This window comes from Anopheles cruzii, chromosome 3, assembly GCF_943734635.1.
Source record: "Anopheles cruzii chromosome 3, idAnoCruzAS_RS32_06, whole genome shotgun sequence".
Classification (NCBI taxonomy): domain Eukaryota; kingdom Metazoa; phylum Arthropoda; class Insecta; order Diptera; family Culicidae; genus Anopheles; species Anopheles cruzii.
Genome location: NC_069145.1, coordinates 41,347,047 through 41,361,627, shown reverse-complemented (window position 1 = coordinate 41,361,627; position 14,581 = coordinate 41,347,047). Strand labels below are relative to the sequence as shown.

The 14,581-nt window shown below is 49.7% G+C and overlaps 2 protein-coding genes across 4 annotated transcripts in view; one reads left to right on the top strand and one right to left on the bottom strand.

The window, feature by feature from the left end:
- LOC128272050 (dedicator of cytokinesis protein 3) overlaps positions 1-14,581 on the top strand; it is a 58,727-nt gene that overhangs the window by 7,044 nt on the left and 37,102 nt on the right. The gene's annotated exons all lie outside the window — the stretch shown is intronic.
- On the bottom strand, positions 62-10,610 carry LOC128272053 (innexin inx3). Of its 2 annotated transcripts, XM_053009777.1 has the most exons (6): positions 10,271-10,610; positions 3,244-3,884; positions 3,062-3,178; positions 2,866-2,990; positions 2,472-2,800; positions 62-1,896 (listed from the first exon to the last, which is right to left on the bottom strand). In XM_053009777.1, exons 2-6 carry the CDS (start codon positions 3,829-3,831, stop codon positions 1,856-1,858), a joined length of 1,200 nt encoding a protein of 399 aa, XP_052865737.1. In that variant the 5' UTR covers positions 3,832-3,884; positions 10,271-10,610; the 3' UTR covers positions 62-1,855. The 2 variants fall into 2 exon arrangements, with proteins under 2 accessions (XP_052865737.1, XP_052865738.1); XM_053009778.1 differs by having other exon boundaries at positions 62-2,800.

The following is a 14,581-nucleotide window of genomic DNA, read 5'->3' as shown; positions in this document are numbered from 1 at the left end:
AAACGACCCACCTAAGACCAGAAAAGTGCTTCTCGTTTGAATAATTGGCGAACAAATCATGTACTCAAAATCTAGTCCTCATCTTTATTAGCTTTCTCTTAATCTTATCAATGTAATCACAATTAGAGAATGCATTACTCCCTTCCGCGTTTTGCTCCCGTGAGTTTTGTTTTGCGACACCCTTTTTCTGCTGCTCTTCAACACTTCAAACCGAGCCAAACGACGTTCGTCTTCGCAAGTTGGAGACATGCAGCTTCTCGGAAAATAGCATACTAACGACAAACGGCAGCTAGTTGTTTTTGTTGTCCACAGCACATCATTACACATTACACAGAAATTTGTCGATTGCTTCCATGTGTGCTAGAAACTACTTTGTAACTACTTTCCATCGTACGTTATTGCTCCGCGTTGAGTGTCCGGAGGCCCGTTGGAGGCCCGTACGTAAGTGCATTAGACTAAACTAAACCTAGTCGTTCAAAAGAGTTGCCGCGCTAGCCACTTGTATTTGTTAAAATTAAATTTACGAAAAAAATAATGGAAAGTTTGCCGTGAAATAACGCTTCCAACGCAGCGCGAGTGCATCTAGCGAGGAGTTTTGTTTTCGTATTTTCCGTCTCCCAACGTTGTGAGAAGATACACCGAGACAAAATTATATTTCTAACGTTTTGCCTACCATTAAAAGGAGGGTCCCTAAAGTTGAACATTTTACTTGGTTTCTCTAAGGCAGCTTGTTTTTTTATCGTACTTGGTTGTAAAATGAGATAGAAGGTGTCTAAAATCTAAGCCACGAGCCTGGTCTGTGAGGCCGGTTTTGTTGAGTGATTGCTGCTCTATGTTTTCTGCTCGATTCATTTCAATGATTGCAATCGTGTGTATCTACGTGACGTGTTATCGACGAACTGGAATGCATCCAACTGGGGCACAGTGTATCCCCTTGATGTGACCCAAATGAGTCCTTATTGTTCTGTGAGTTATGCTTCTCGTTGCTCATCAATTGAGAGTATCCGTTGCAATCTTGCCGCAAACTGTCTAATGGCAAACGGTGGTGTCGTGTGGAATAAAGTAGTCCTTTGCATTTGTTAATTTCTTTTTTTCTCTAGTCTTTATAACGTACTACTTCCGATTTAACCCTACTTCGAATCTTACTATCACGACAGGAGCCCATTTTACGAGAGGACACACTTTCTTATTAAAACACTTGCGCACAAGCTTCCTCTGCCGTTTCGAAAAATAATAAAAACATCTAAAAATTTGGACGATGCTCTCGAAAGTAGGTTTAAAAAAAAGGGAGATTAATAAAATACATATTGTTTTGTTGCACCAAACGAGAAGGAGGAACATTACAAAAAACACATGGTACAACACACACGGGGGACAGTCTTGTGGTTCTAATTTCTTTTCGCTATTTCTCACACGGAATATGGTGAGTGCACCGTGCATCCGCCATCTGGCACCACGTTCGAACACCGTCAAAATACGGTTCCGGTTCGCTATTTTCTCTCTGTCTCTCTTTAAGCCTAACACGATCATCCTTGTACGTTCACGGTTCATCGTTTTGATAATCTCCTACAGTTTTTTCTTGTTTCGTTTAGTTTCGATTCATTAAGGAGCTTCTAAAGTAGGGCCTTTTGCGGCTTAATTAACTGTTCGGGGCATTTCTGAATATTGTGTTAACGGGGGATGGTCAATCTTTTTCGCCACCATCACCCCTCCCGTGAATGGAACTCCCGTGCAACCCATCCCTGGGCTGGATAATGCTGTTTTCTCTGCTGTGTGTTTGTCTGATGTGCAGCCAATTGGTCGATTCATAATACCTGTGGCCCTACACTGCGCTCCGGGCCCGGGCCACTAACTCTTATGCTTCGTAGTCCTGGTGCATAACCTCTTTCTCCTTGTCTGTTTATGGATGCCGCCGTAGTCGTCGTTGCCGCCACCACCGCCGAGACCGATCGTGATCGCGAGTGTTGAACGAGCCAAAAATTGGAAACAAAACTTTTTGTTTAGTGGCGAGTATGGCGGAGGATGATGAAACCGAAATAGGGTGCGAAAAAAAACGGAAACCAAAACACGACCAGGAGGTTTTTTGGGGGGCTAAGGTACAATTTTGACTCTAAAAGGAATTCGTTGGCGCACAATCGACATCGGTGGCATCGGGTTTGTACCGCGCAAATTCTTTCTACTGTTTCTACTACATGCATTCTGGTTCTGGTTTAACTACAAAACTAAAGAGCTTTCGCGTGCATCCGTGTTCAGGTGTCGAAACGCCTAAGTCTACATACTTCTGGGGACATGCTACGAGTGTGTGTCGTGGTAGGTCTAGGTTTTTCGGGTGCCTTGGGTGGGAATCGTGGGAATCAAATTCCAGTCAGGGGTTCAAATATTGCAACTTGGATGAGGAAAGGCAGCAGAAGATTGCGATGCGCTCTTCCGCTAGTGCTGCCACGTTCTTCTCTAGGTTTCAGTTTCTTTACCGTATTTCTCGATCGCCGGGTACATCGGTGCCATTTCGAGGGTCGACGGTGCCGACGGTGTGTCGCCCGGCATCGGCTGCTCATCCAGCAGGCCCATGTAGGTGTGCAGCATTTCGCTGTACGACGTCACGTTGAGATTCTGGCCGAGCAGATGGATCATGAGGAAGTCGCCGATTTGAATGCGACGGATGAGGTTGCAAATGTCGGACGGTTTCGCACAGCGGAACCGACGCTTCAGAACGGCTTCCCGCGTCGTCGGCATCATCACGATGGCGGCCGAATAGATGATAGCCAACCCGGAGGCGACCGCCAGCACGATGAACCAGAACCTACAAAAGCAACCCGGTGAGAAACTCTTGGTAGAGTGGAATATTCGGCGCGACCAAACACCTACCACAGGAAGATGTAGATCTTTTCGTTGAGTATGTTCAACGCCAGCACGCAGAGCGCATCGTGCTTCTGGATGCTGCCCGACGAACCGTACTTGTGGAACGTACACTTGGTGACCCGTGGGAATATCTGTCGCGGAAAGAATGACGGGAAAGGTTAGCGTTACGGTCGCTCATTGTGTCGCCCTTTTTCCGACTCACCTCTATCATCGGATCGGATCGGTTTTCCTGATTCATGCCGGAGAACTTCAGCACATCGGAGCCGTAGGTCAGAAAGGCGCCGCCCAGGAACTTGTCGACGAAGAAGATGTTACCGACCTGTGGACAAACGGACCGAGGTTAGCGGCGGTTGCCCGAAGGATGCACGCACCCTTCTTACTTACCACGTTGATGAAGTTGAGCATTTCGCAGATGAAGTACCCGAACGAGTAGGTGTTGTGCGTGTTGATGCTATCGTACATGTACTGGGCCAACCGCTCGTGGCGGTCCTTTCGCTCGACCGGACTGGCGGCCGATACACCGCGCATACCCTCGGTGATCATGCGCATGCGACCCTCTTCCCAGTTCTTCCAGATCCAGTGGGGCACGTAGAACAGCAGCCCCTGGAAGAACAGCATGAACGGTACCCACTGGTAGTAGCTGTGGTAGGTACGCTCCTGGTTGTCGTTGCCGAGCCCGGAGTGTGCCACCTCGGTGCCGAGCTTGCGTCCATGCTGACCCGGCAGCGTGAACGTGTACGTGATCCAGCAGTACGTGTTGATCACGTGCCCCGGGACGGCACCATCGTTGATGCACGAGATCGGATCGCCAATCAGGTTGTTGGCCGTGACAATGATGCAGCAGGCGAACAAGATGGCGCTGGTTATGCGGTAGTGACACCGGAACACGATGTTATCGATGATCGCCTTATCGGCCAGGTAGCGCACCTTCACGAAGCCGGCAACGGCCGACACGAGCCCAAACACTGCCATTGCGTCGTCGTTCGGGTGCCGAGCCGCGAGTTACTACTGTCCGTTGATGTCAACTGTAAAAGAGACAAAAAGCGAGGCGCGCAATAAATTAGAACAATGTTCCACAATCAAATGATTGCTGGGGAGATACACGTGACCGCCTCTGTCCGCCTGTTTGGGGGAAGCGCTCTGGCGAGCGAGTGTTGTGGGGACAACAAAATCACAAGGAGCGCGGTGCGCTCCGCGCAAAATGCGCCACCTTCAATGTCAAATCCATTGTTTTTTTACAAGATCAATCTCGAACCAACCAACTAATCCACCAATCGCTAATCCAGCTTCATTAGGCGCACGCGGTAGCCAACAATAACTCGGGCGCGCGGTTGCCATTCCTGTCAAGTGTCGTCGTTTGACGCTCCACTGCGCGCAGGTGATGGCCACTCGGTCATAGGGGTCGCCCCCGACAGGGGGGTCTCGGTTTCGATTTCGATAAGTCTCGGCCACGGTGCTGGTTGCACTTTCGAAGCGCGCGTTAGCAGTGAACGTTGGTTACATGAGAACGCCCGGTTTACCGGGAGCTGAAACTGATTAAAAACCTGGTAGCCGCGAAAAGACCCGGGGCACCAAAAACCGCAACGTTCAGAAATACTATACCCCCGACCACGACGTGCCATGCGTTTGACGGTCGACCTCTTCGAAGTGGAAAGCGTTACTGCAAACTTACTGCAAAAAGGCCGCGTCGTTCCGTTCCAGGTTTCAAGTTTGCGTTTGCGTGGAACGGAAAGCGGCGTTCTAGGAACTCCGCGCTGCCACGAAACTGAACATGTGGTCCCCTTCTCGCTCGTTGGTGGCGAACAAAAAACCCTTTTAAGCAGCAAACCCAAAACACCCAATCGATCGTTCGATCGGAGGCGATCGGAGGCCGGCGGAGAAGATTACATCCGTTTCCGCCCAAGATCTTGTCTCGGGCGATGCGTTCTTCCAGTTCCCTTCCCATTCCTTCGCTAGGGTGGGAAACATGGAAAAAGGGAACCGTTTATGGCGCAACGTTTTATTATTGTTTACTTATTTCCTCCACAACGGCTTCACCGTCTTTTCGTGCATTGTTTGCCGTGAATTTGATTCATTTTACCGGCCTCCAAAAGCGATATATGGATCCGTCGGGCTCTACAACACACAGAGGTTCAGAGGATTCAGTTCTGTGGTGTTATAACACGTCGGGTAGTAACAACCCCTGAGGATGAATGGATGTTTGTGTTACTCGTTATGCCGCCACTCGGAATGGGTTCGACAAATATGCTCCAGTTCTGTGTCTGTGGGGAGTGTTTTCTTGTCGCTCATCAACGGCCGCTAAACTCTCGATTAGAGCCCACCTTAGGCGTTGTTTGCAGCACGCGGCACGAACTGCCAGATACTCCACGGTGTGTCTCGTTGATCTACTTTTTTTTTGGACCGAGTGTTAGACCGAGTCTGATAATTGTGCTCTCACGACGCCACGTTTCGCACATATTTTTTAAAAGCCATGTGTGCTCAACAAGGCCCACGGCTGAAAGTGACACCCGTGACACACTACGTCCCACCGACCGACGCCGACGCTGCTCAGATGACACTGTTTGCTCGGGAGCAGCAGAAAGCGAACCTCCCCGCGCGTTATGCTGTCCGCCGGCGCGCGAGACGCATGCAGTTTTTAGCGAGGTCCACGGAGGAAGTCATAAATTTGCGCCCGTTTATTTATGGCCATGCTAGCGAAATATAGAATCCAACCACCAGCAGCGTGACCGCGACCGCGGGGAGCCGGAGCTTATCATTTTTCCCAATGGTTTGTTTTCGTTAATTAGCCACCAGGTCATCGGTTTGGTTTATGGCGCCCCATACGTGACCAATTGTGGCCAGCACGTACCGTGAGAAGAATGCAATTACATCTACGGTGTGCCTTTTGTTACGACCGCGACTCGCCAACATTGGCTAGACGGAGCCGTAATTTGAGAAACTCGACTCGGCGTCTCGGGTAATTCACTCCGCCTGCTCTGAGAAGCTGCGGCCCACGTGTCGCGCACTTCCGAGCGGAAACCCACAACGGGGCGAGGAAACGAAACGAAGGTTTCCGGTCCATTTGAGAGCAAATCGTGTTACGGTCGCCTGGCTTGACGCGGTATCGCCTTTGGAAGCGAAGCTCTACTGATAACAGAGTCCAGAGAGCATAGCTTATGAAATATTTATGAGCATGCTTATGCTGCCGTTGTTGCTGTTGGAAGGCAAATATGATTTACATCTATCACTGGTGAGGAATGGTGATGAATTTTGATGGTCAGAAGGCACCTTCAAGTTCGCAAACGGTTAACCTTTCACACATTTAACTCGGGCCATTTACATCCTTCGTCTCGCGTCACCGCAATGCTGGACGGAAAAGGTTATCAGGAAAGTTATCAGGCAGGGCAGGGGACGTGGTAAGGACACAGAGTAAATGCTCTTTAGACTTGCAGTTAAGGTTCGAATGCTAGCGAATGTGAGCCTTTCACACTGTCGTACTGTAATATTGCATTATGGCTCATATTTAAGACAACCTGAAATTGGGTAAAGCTAACTGAATGAAGAAAGCAGGAACGCTGGAAACATGTTCAACTCATACCAACACCGAGCTATCGTTAAACACGATCGTTAAACATGACAATATGGCGACCATCGACCTCTATTACCGAGAGAACAGGGTCTTCTTCTGGAACCGCCGAAGACTCTGCAACATGCCTTCTGGGTTCTCTCTTTCTCTCTCCGGCGACTGAGTTTTACTTCATCTTTTAACCATTGTTACTTGCTTTGGGCCCGTCTTTATCGATCGTTCCTTCATTTTCAATGCATCGGCATTTTTTCGTTCGTCCGCGCTCGTTCGACAGCGCCGCCGCCGAACCGGAATCGCTGGAGCTGGAGCCAGCAGCAGTGCAACGATAAATCATTTATCTCTCCGGTTCAGCTCCTTCAGCGCATTCCTTTTATGGCGTTTAGGCGGTCCCGGGCCCGGCCAGCCAGCCAGCAGCCAGGGCTTCTTCTACTCTCTCCGCCGTGGCCGTAGTGGGCCGACCCGGAGAAAGCTGGCCGGGAAGGCAGAGCGTCTTTTGTGTTCTGTTTGGCACGGGCACCACGATAACTGAGCTTCTTCGGAGTTCATCTCAGAAAAGATCGCGGTGCGGCTAGAACGGCAACATAAAGGGCCCCGTCTCGCGATCTCTTTGTCGTGCGCCACGTCGTGGTGTATTGAAGCATTTTTATTTATCCACTTGTGTGCAGTAACAGTAGGATCGGTTGTGTCGGACCAGACCAGGACCAACACGGAGATCGGGAAGTAATCCGATCGGCACTCTGGGGTAGCCTGCTTGAACGCTACCGGAGGCCGGTGCCCGACGCATAAACATAATTGCCGCCAGTCTCACCATGCCACAGACAAGCATCACTCTGCCGGTGTGCGTGTGTGTGTGTTTGCCAGAAAAGGGACAAATCATCGTGATTCATTCCAGCTTCATCTGCATCTGGTAATCGGGTTTTCTGTTTATCACGGCACGGCCTTGTTGGGGCAAAGTCGAGACATTTATTTTTAATTTCACTCCGCGTCGATGCGCCTTTGCATAATGAACCCCGGCCCGGCGGGGGGCTCGGTCGACCAAATGTGCATCGCTGCATCGACGATGCATTCAGGCAGGGCCGACGGCGACAACGACAACGTTCGGACAGCTGAGAGTGGTGTCCGGGGAAGCCTGTCGGGGTTGATGCAACACACAAACGCGCAGCGCAACGAACAAAGCTAAATAAATATTGCCATGTGTGCCTCCCGAGATCCGGACTTGGCTGGCTGGCTTGGGTTGGCTTGGATGCGATGCGCTGCGTTGATTTGATTTATTCTTGCTCTCTTGCCACTCCAACGTCGGGCTAAACGTCGAATAATTAGTTGCACAAGTCTGTCCATCGTCGTCGTCGCGGTTGTAAGATATTTGCATTCGTTCTTTTGCTGTCTGTCTTCCGTTGAAACAAACAACGATCTTCGTTGGCGACAAAGATCTTCAGAAGATCTTCCTGAATCGCGCCAGCCGCGGTACATTATGCGGTGCCTGGTACGACGAATCGTAACCGTAAAAACCTAATGCGAATAAAGCCCGGCAAAGACATTCGTAACGGTGCGGTGCTTCGGTCGTGGCGTGGCGACAGTTTCTGCTTGGAATGACAATTTCGCCATCGTCGACGTCGACCGCCATGGGCGCACTTTATCCGCCGTGGAGTAACTGGTCGTTAATGGGTGGCTTTTTGATTGCGTTTGCATTTGTGTAAAAGGCTTTTTTTTCGCTTTTCCGCTGCACCAGCATATTGCGGATTGGAGGCGCAAATGACTGCGCAACACCCTTTGACAGCTCGCTCTCTCTATCTCTAATCATGGTCGTAGCCCATGGTGGTGACCCACATGAAGTGTATAATTTTGTTGAAAAACAATTATTGTTTAATAAGCTGCGCACCCTTAGAGGGCGCCATTCGTTTATGGGCCACACACACGGGACGCTGATAAATCGATGCCAGCCAGCAGCAACAAAATTAATGCCACCAAGGATGCACCATCCAGCAACAGTAGTGTTGTCGTCGGTGGTCCGAGCGAGAAATGTTTACTGGAAAGGCGAGAAGACGAAATATCAGGTTCCTCTCCAGGCGTGAGGCGTGTTCGAACGTTTTCAATGCGCCGGAGGGGCCCGTAAAGTGTGTCAAATGCAAAGCAAGCGCCGACTTGGCGCTGTTTGTGGGTCGGTTCCTGTGACATTGTACCAGCAGAAAAATGCATCGCCCCCTCCTTGGCAATCGATCTCTCGTTTGCTTCATCTGCGCTAACGACATCCATTCGAGCAGCGGGGGGGTGACATTTGTGGACGGTGTGTTGCCAGGGTAACCAGCATAGCAAGCATTGCAGTAATAATTACATTCCATGTGTGGTTTTTTTTTTATTGCAATTAATCTCTTCTTAGAGGCCAATGTTAGGCTATTGCAGCTCAACGTCTCTATAATACAAAAGAACAACAACATAATCTCTTCTTTGCAACCAGATTTGTCCGGAACAGCTGGATAACCGGATGGATGGACGCGTTTTCATGGACGGGGTTCCAAGTTGCATCAGTATTTCACAATTGGATGAAATTATTTCACCATAGCGAAGGGCATTAAAAAAGCGTGCTCTGCACGAAACATGAACCAACATGTCGTCCAGCACATATAGTTCCGAATGTCTATCGATATTCGCCGTGGTCGGCTTGTCCGGCAGAGCAGGGGCGAACCCCTGGAAACGCCATTTTATTCTCTAGCACGCAACCGAGGGCATCGATTTCATCATCGGTCGGTCGGTCGGTCGCTTTCCCCTTCGTTTGAGTCCTTTTGTGTCCCGCTTTTGGCCCTGTCGAAATCGTTCGTCGTCGCCAGGATGTTCCACTGTGTCAGTGTGTTAGTGTCAGCAGTCAGGAGCAGGTAAAGGATGTGTGGCCGAGGGCACACACGGTTTCCTGGATTTTCCCCGAGCATTCATTTTTTGTGGCATGTCTGCCTGCATTCTTCACGACGTTCACCAGCAGCACGTTCAGTTACGGCCCATTGCCGAAAAAACCGGAAAAACAAAACCTGAAAGAGCACGGTTCACTGACTACACCGCGAATCTGCACAGTTTCTGGTTCCATGATTCATACCAGCCGGCGGCGGCGGAAGCATTCTTCATTGATGGATAGTTTTTTTTCGGTTTTCTAACACATTGGACCGCACCAGCTGGCACCGGGATCGGGGAGTGTGTGTGCACCTGGACGCCGCGAGCGCACCCCTGAGGCATTATCTTTTTCTCAGGGTTTCCTTTCTGTGGCACTGTGGAATTCTTCTGGTTTTGCAGCCTTCTACCCACAACCAACCAGAGCTTTTACGCCTACGGTAAGGATCACAACGAGACAACACTCACACAAACACACCGCGGAGGTAGGATTGAGATTTTTTCTTTTACGGGTAAAAAGGCGCACGGCACATGAAGCATATTCCCGGGCCGACGCCTGCCAAGATAAACGTTTTTCGTTCTCAACACAGTTAGACACATCGGATGTCACATGATCGGCCAGAACAGAACAACTGATAAAGCTTATTCGTTGTGTGTGACATCGTTCGTCTCGATTTTTCCGGGAGCAGCCGAAAATCCACTTAATTCCGCGGCCAAATCGCCAAACAAAAACATTCATCGCTTACGGCTGAAACTCGGCCACTTTTGGAACTTCACGATTTCCACAATTTCTGTGCTGACAGATGTCAGACACATGGGCCCACTTGGATGGTTTTGTTGTGCACTCCAGATGCAAGCACCACTTTGGACGCCGTCGAAACATACTTTGGAAAGGCAATTAAGAACTAACGGGGTAGACAGAGGCGGCAGAGGAGCACAGTCACCAACGTGATATCCCGCGTTACCTACTTGTTGGAGACCAGAATGAAAACAAAACGACGACGCTGGGTTTGTTGACGTCGTTGAACACGGTGCGTTGCACGGAACGTCGAGATAGATGGATAGATTAATGGATCAGCAGCAAGCACACACACACGCACAGGCACGCACGCACGCACACGCACTCTCGTGGCAGCAAAAGGGGTGGCCAATGTAAGCGGCGGCGGGAACGCGACGCACGCCTCCTGCGGTGCGGAGTTTTGGCGGTGACGGCGCGACGTTCAAGAGAAGCAGCAGCAGCAGCAGAAACACTAGACGATCACATTGGGATCACTGCGCTGGCGGCGAGACACAGACGGCAGCGGCGACGCGTGTAACCATTCCGGACGAATTTTCGAAACTGACTCTGAGTTACTCGACCGCGGTCTCTCGGATGCGGCACGCCGTGCAAATGAATGGGGTAAAGAAGCTGGCTGGCTGGCTGGCTGGCCGGATGGCACGCACACATTCTCACAGGCCGCGCGGCGCGGTTGTCCATGGCGACCGCGCGGTTTGTGAGTGGCCGCGGGTCGTGGGAACTCGCGCAGTTCCAGTTCGTGAGTGGCAACGTGCGGCGTCGGTGTGGATGTGTGTGTCATGGCTTGTGCAGACAAACTGTGAAATTCCTTAGCTTTCTTTACCCCTTTTCCAGCACTGGCCACAGGGGTTGCCACGATCATCCGAGCGTCGAGACCGGTTTTAGCTTTGCGATCGGACAGACGAAAGCGGCCGGAGAAGGAGACGACACGCTCGGGTGGTGCCGGGGAGGGACAGACGGATAGCTGGCAACACTGGCGCGGCGAGGCCCCCGAAAGCTTCCGTTCCGTCGCTCGGCAGAGTTGACGGCTGGGGCAACCAAGAATCAAGAAATCACGGCACATAATGCGTGCGCGTAGATGCGTGTAGGACCCTGCGACATGCCTTTGGGGCCGAGGGGGAGGGAAGAGACTGGTCCGTCTGTGTGGATAATGGCGATTGTGGCGCTATCGTCATCGTGGCTCGCCGGGTTATCCGCAACACCGGTAGCATGAATCGAATTTCGGTGAACATGTTTCTCGCTCTCGTGTATTCGGTATTCGCCCGCCCGTGCGCCTAGGTTTTGTGGGGTTTCCATTAGATTTAGTGGTTTGGAGTTGGGTTTTTTTCTCTCTGGGACGAGAACTGACGGCTATTTGAGAACGGCTACGCGCCGACCAAGGGGACCCAAATGCGCTGCTCATCGGTGCGGTTGATTGGTTGATTAGCGTTGTTGGCCTAGGCGAAGAAGGATTTGGTCACGCGCGCGCACACGGCACAACGGTGGCCCCCTCATACACGATCCGCCGCACGATCGTTGGGAGAAACTATTCGAAATGTTTCATCATCATCGTTGCTTTCTCGTTTCTGGTTCTTGGTTTGTAGTTCAAAGCTGACACCAAAGAGTTGACAAATTCGAGAAAGTCCCAGGCGACGTGGCGTCAACGATAAAGGTGTGCGTTAAAGGCCTATTGCTAGCGGGGAGGGCCACCTAGCCAGACGTGACCCAGTAGGTGGGACACTCTTGCAATGCTGTCGATTTCGTCAGCCCTCCTCGAGGAACAGGCCATGTTGGGGTTCCTCTCGTGATTTATGAACAATGTAAGGATTTATTGGTCACTATTGAAACGATTCCTTTTGCGATCGTAAACGCCGTTGCCTTCAGCGTTAATCTTAAGTGGTAGACGTGCCAAAAATATATTTCCTCTTCCGAAAGCTTTTGTAGCTTTCGAATAAATATGGGGTAAGGCTAATATCGGGTATTCATTCGAGTGTGCGAGTCGTTTTTGTCCACTGCCTCTTAATGAAGAACTCCCAGTTGAATCGACCAAATCGCATTGTTCGTTCGAAAACACAGTGCATCCGAATCCTGACTCGATCTGAGGCAATGCTTCGGCAATGGCACGGGTGTAAAGTAAAAGGAAAAGCGGTAAAGGGTTTGTAATCGAAACCAAAACCATCTTAGAATGTGAAAGCTTAAACCATGCGTTTACTGTTGATAAATAAATAAATTAAAACATTAAAACAAACAAACAACAGCTGATTTACAGAGTGGCACTAAAAATTGTAGGTATCTCTCCCTAGAGTGTAACCCTTGTATTTCTGACATACGGCAGCTAAGTTCTCTTCGTGGAACTTGGCTCTTCGTCGTTTACATCTTCTCGGCCCTCTGGGAACATTTTGAACCACCGATAAACGCTGCTCTTGGCCAAAATAGCTTCACTATAATCTACAGTTAATATTTCGACTGCGTCCGCGGTCTCAATTTGGTTTTTCACAAACAATTTGGTGCAGATTCTTTGCCATCCACTTTTTGGAATAGAAAAAAATCGAAGATGAAAAATAGGAGAGTTGGCAGCGTTTATGAATATATCAACAGAACAGTGTTTGTCACAGATAAACATGATCAGCGTTTGTGATGACGAAGCTCCGCGAACTACGGCTTAAATTGCTTGACGTTCCGTCTTACTCAGCAGTTTTAGCCCCGAGTGACTTCGTTTGGTTCCCTGATCTACAGATTGCCCTTGGAGAACAGAGATTTTCATCAAATGAAGTGGCAATCACGATCGTGAGCAGTTATTTTGAGGAGAACTACCTTTCCGAGTACTATTTGGACATGTTACAGAGACGGGAGCATCGCTGGCAATAGTGTGTAAAGTTACAAGGAGTCACCTGCTGAAACATAAAAATAAATCCGAAGAAATATTTCTTTTACCTTTGTTAGATCGACAAATTTAGGGACCTCCCTCGTATTGAAGCATTACATCTGTGTTGACAAATGAAACCTTTGCCTTTCCGTCTCAATTATGTTTGTGTTAGCCAAATAATGAGTCATTCAATCGGCTCTTCGGGCCGGCTTCATCAAACCGGCTTCCGGACGTCTTTCATTTTGCGCATACCACAGCTCGATTCCACAAACATTAGTCACCGTCGTTGGCGCCGAACTGGAGTCGTCACGTCACGAACGGAGCGGGATCCGCGCGTCGGCATCGGGGCAGACATTCTGTCCATTTTGGCAGGGAACATAAAACGGGACACGTCAGCGATCCCGGGGGGACTTTGCTGGCATCGGCGGTCCTCGGCTGGTTTAGGTGACGATCGTGTGGTTTCCGGTCGCACTCGCCAGATGGAAGCATCGGTGCCGCCGTATCATTAGCACCGTGTGTGATTAGATGGCTTCGCAAAGCGGTTTCGGTTTTAGTGAGCCGCCGTTTCGCGCAAGGTTCCCGCTCGGTCCCTAATGGCCCCCTTTTTTACGGCCCCGTTTATGAAAACGTACGCCCGGGTCCGGCTGATGGCGGCCGGCACCCGGCCATTAGTTCCCACAGTACCCGCCTGCACGAGTTTTGCTGATTTGCTGTTGTTCGCCTTGCCTTTGCCAGCCTATCGATCGCCCGCCCCTCCTCTACGACGCTATTGACTACGAGGCTTCCCTTTGATTTGGTTCGCCCGATCTGCTGTCTGTCTTTGTTTTGCTTTTTTGTTGTTGTTCTTTGTTGACCGGTTCGGGCTCCACACGCCATATTGGAGTGTTTCGCAAAAATTGACCGAAGCGAAGCGATTTAACTTTGATGACGTTGCCGTTTATGCTCACGCGGGCCGCATCGGAGCGCCCGGTGTCATGTTCGTCGGGTGGAGGTGAGCTGCCTTTTTTGCTCTTTAATGGGTTGTTCAATAAGTTTTGCAGTTCAATAGCAGAGGGCGCAGCAGTAAATTTATTCTGTTATGTTGGTACACTCTTCATATGAACGTATGTGAAGTTTCATTTCATGTTGAAAGTATATAAGGACTCTGCGCCTTCAGCTAGAGTGTAGTGGAAGGATGGGTTGCTGAATTTAAACGTGATCGTACAAGCCTTGAATTCACGTCAAGGACGTCCAAATATAGACACAACACCTGAAATCGTAGAAAAAATACAGGACATCGTATTGTAAAATCGACGAGTGACTGAAAGAGATTTAGTAGAAGCCCCAGACATCTCACTGGGCAGTGTAAGCATTATTTTTACTGAAGAAAAAGTGTGCACCCACAGTGTGGGTGCCGCATTTGCCAACAATTCAACAAAAAAACATTCGAATGCATTTTTCTCAGCAACATTTATAAAGGGATGCGAAAGGGAATTTTGTTTGTGAAATTTTAGCAAACTGGTAAAACCATAAACTTTGAATATTATTAAGTAACCTTTTAGGCCAGCTGAAGGAGGAAATTCGGTTTGCAGAGAAAAAATCCTTTTTCATCAGGACATGAATTAAAATTCGAATTGTTGGAGCATCCACCGTATTGGGC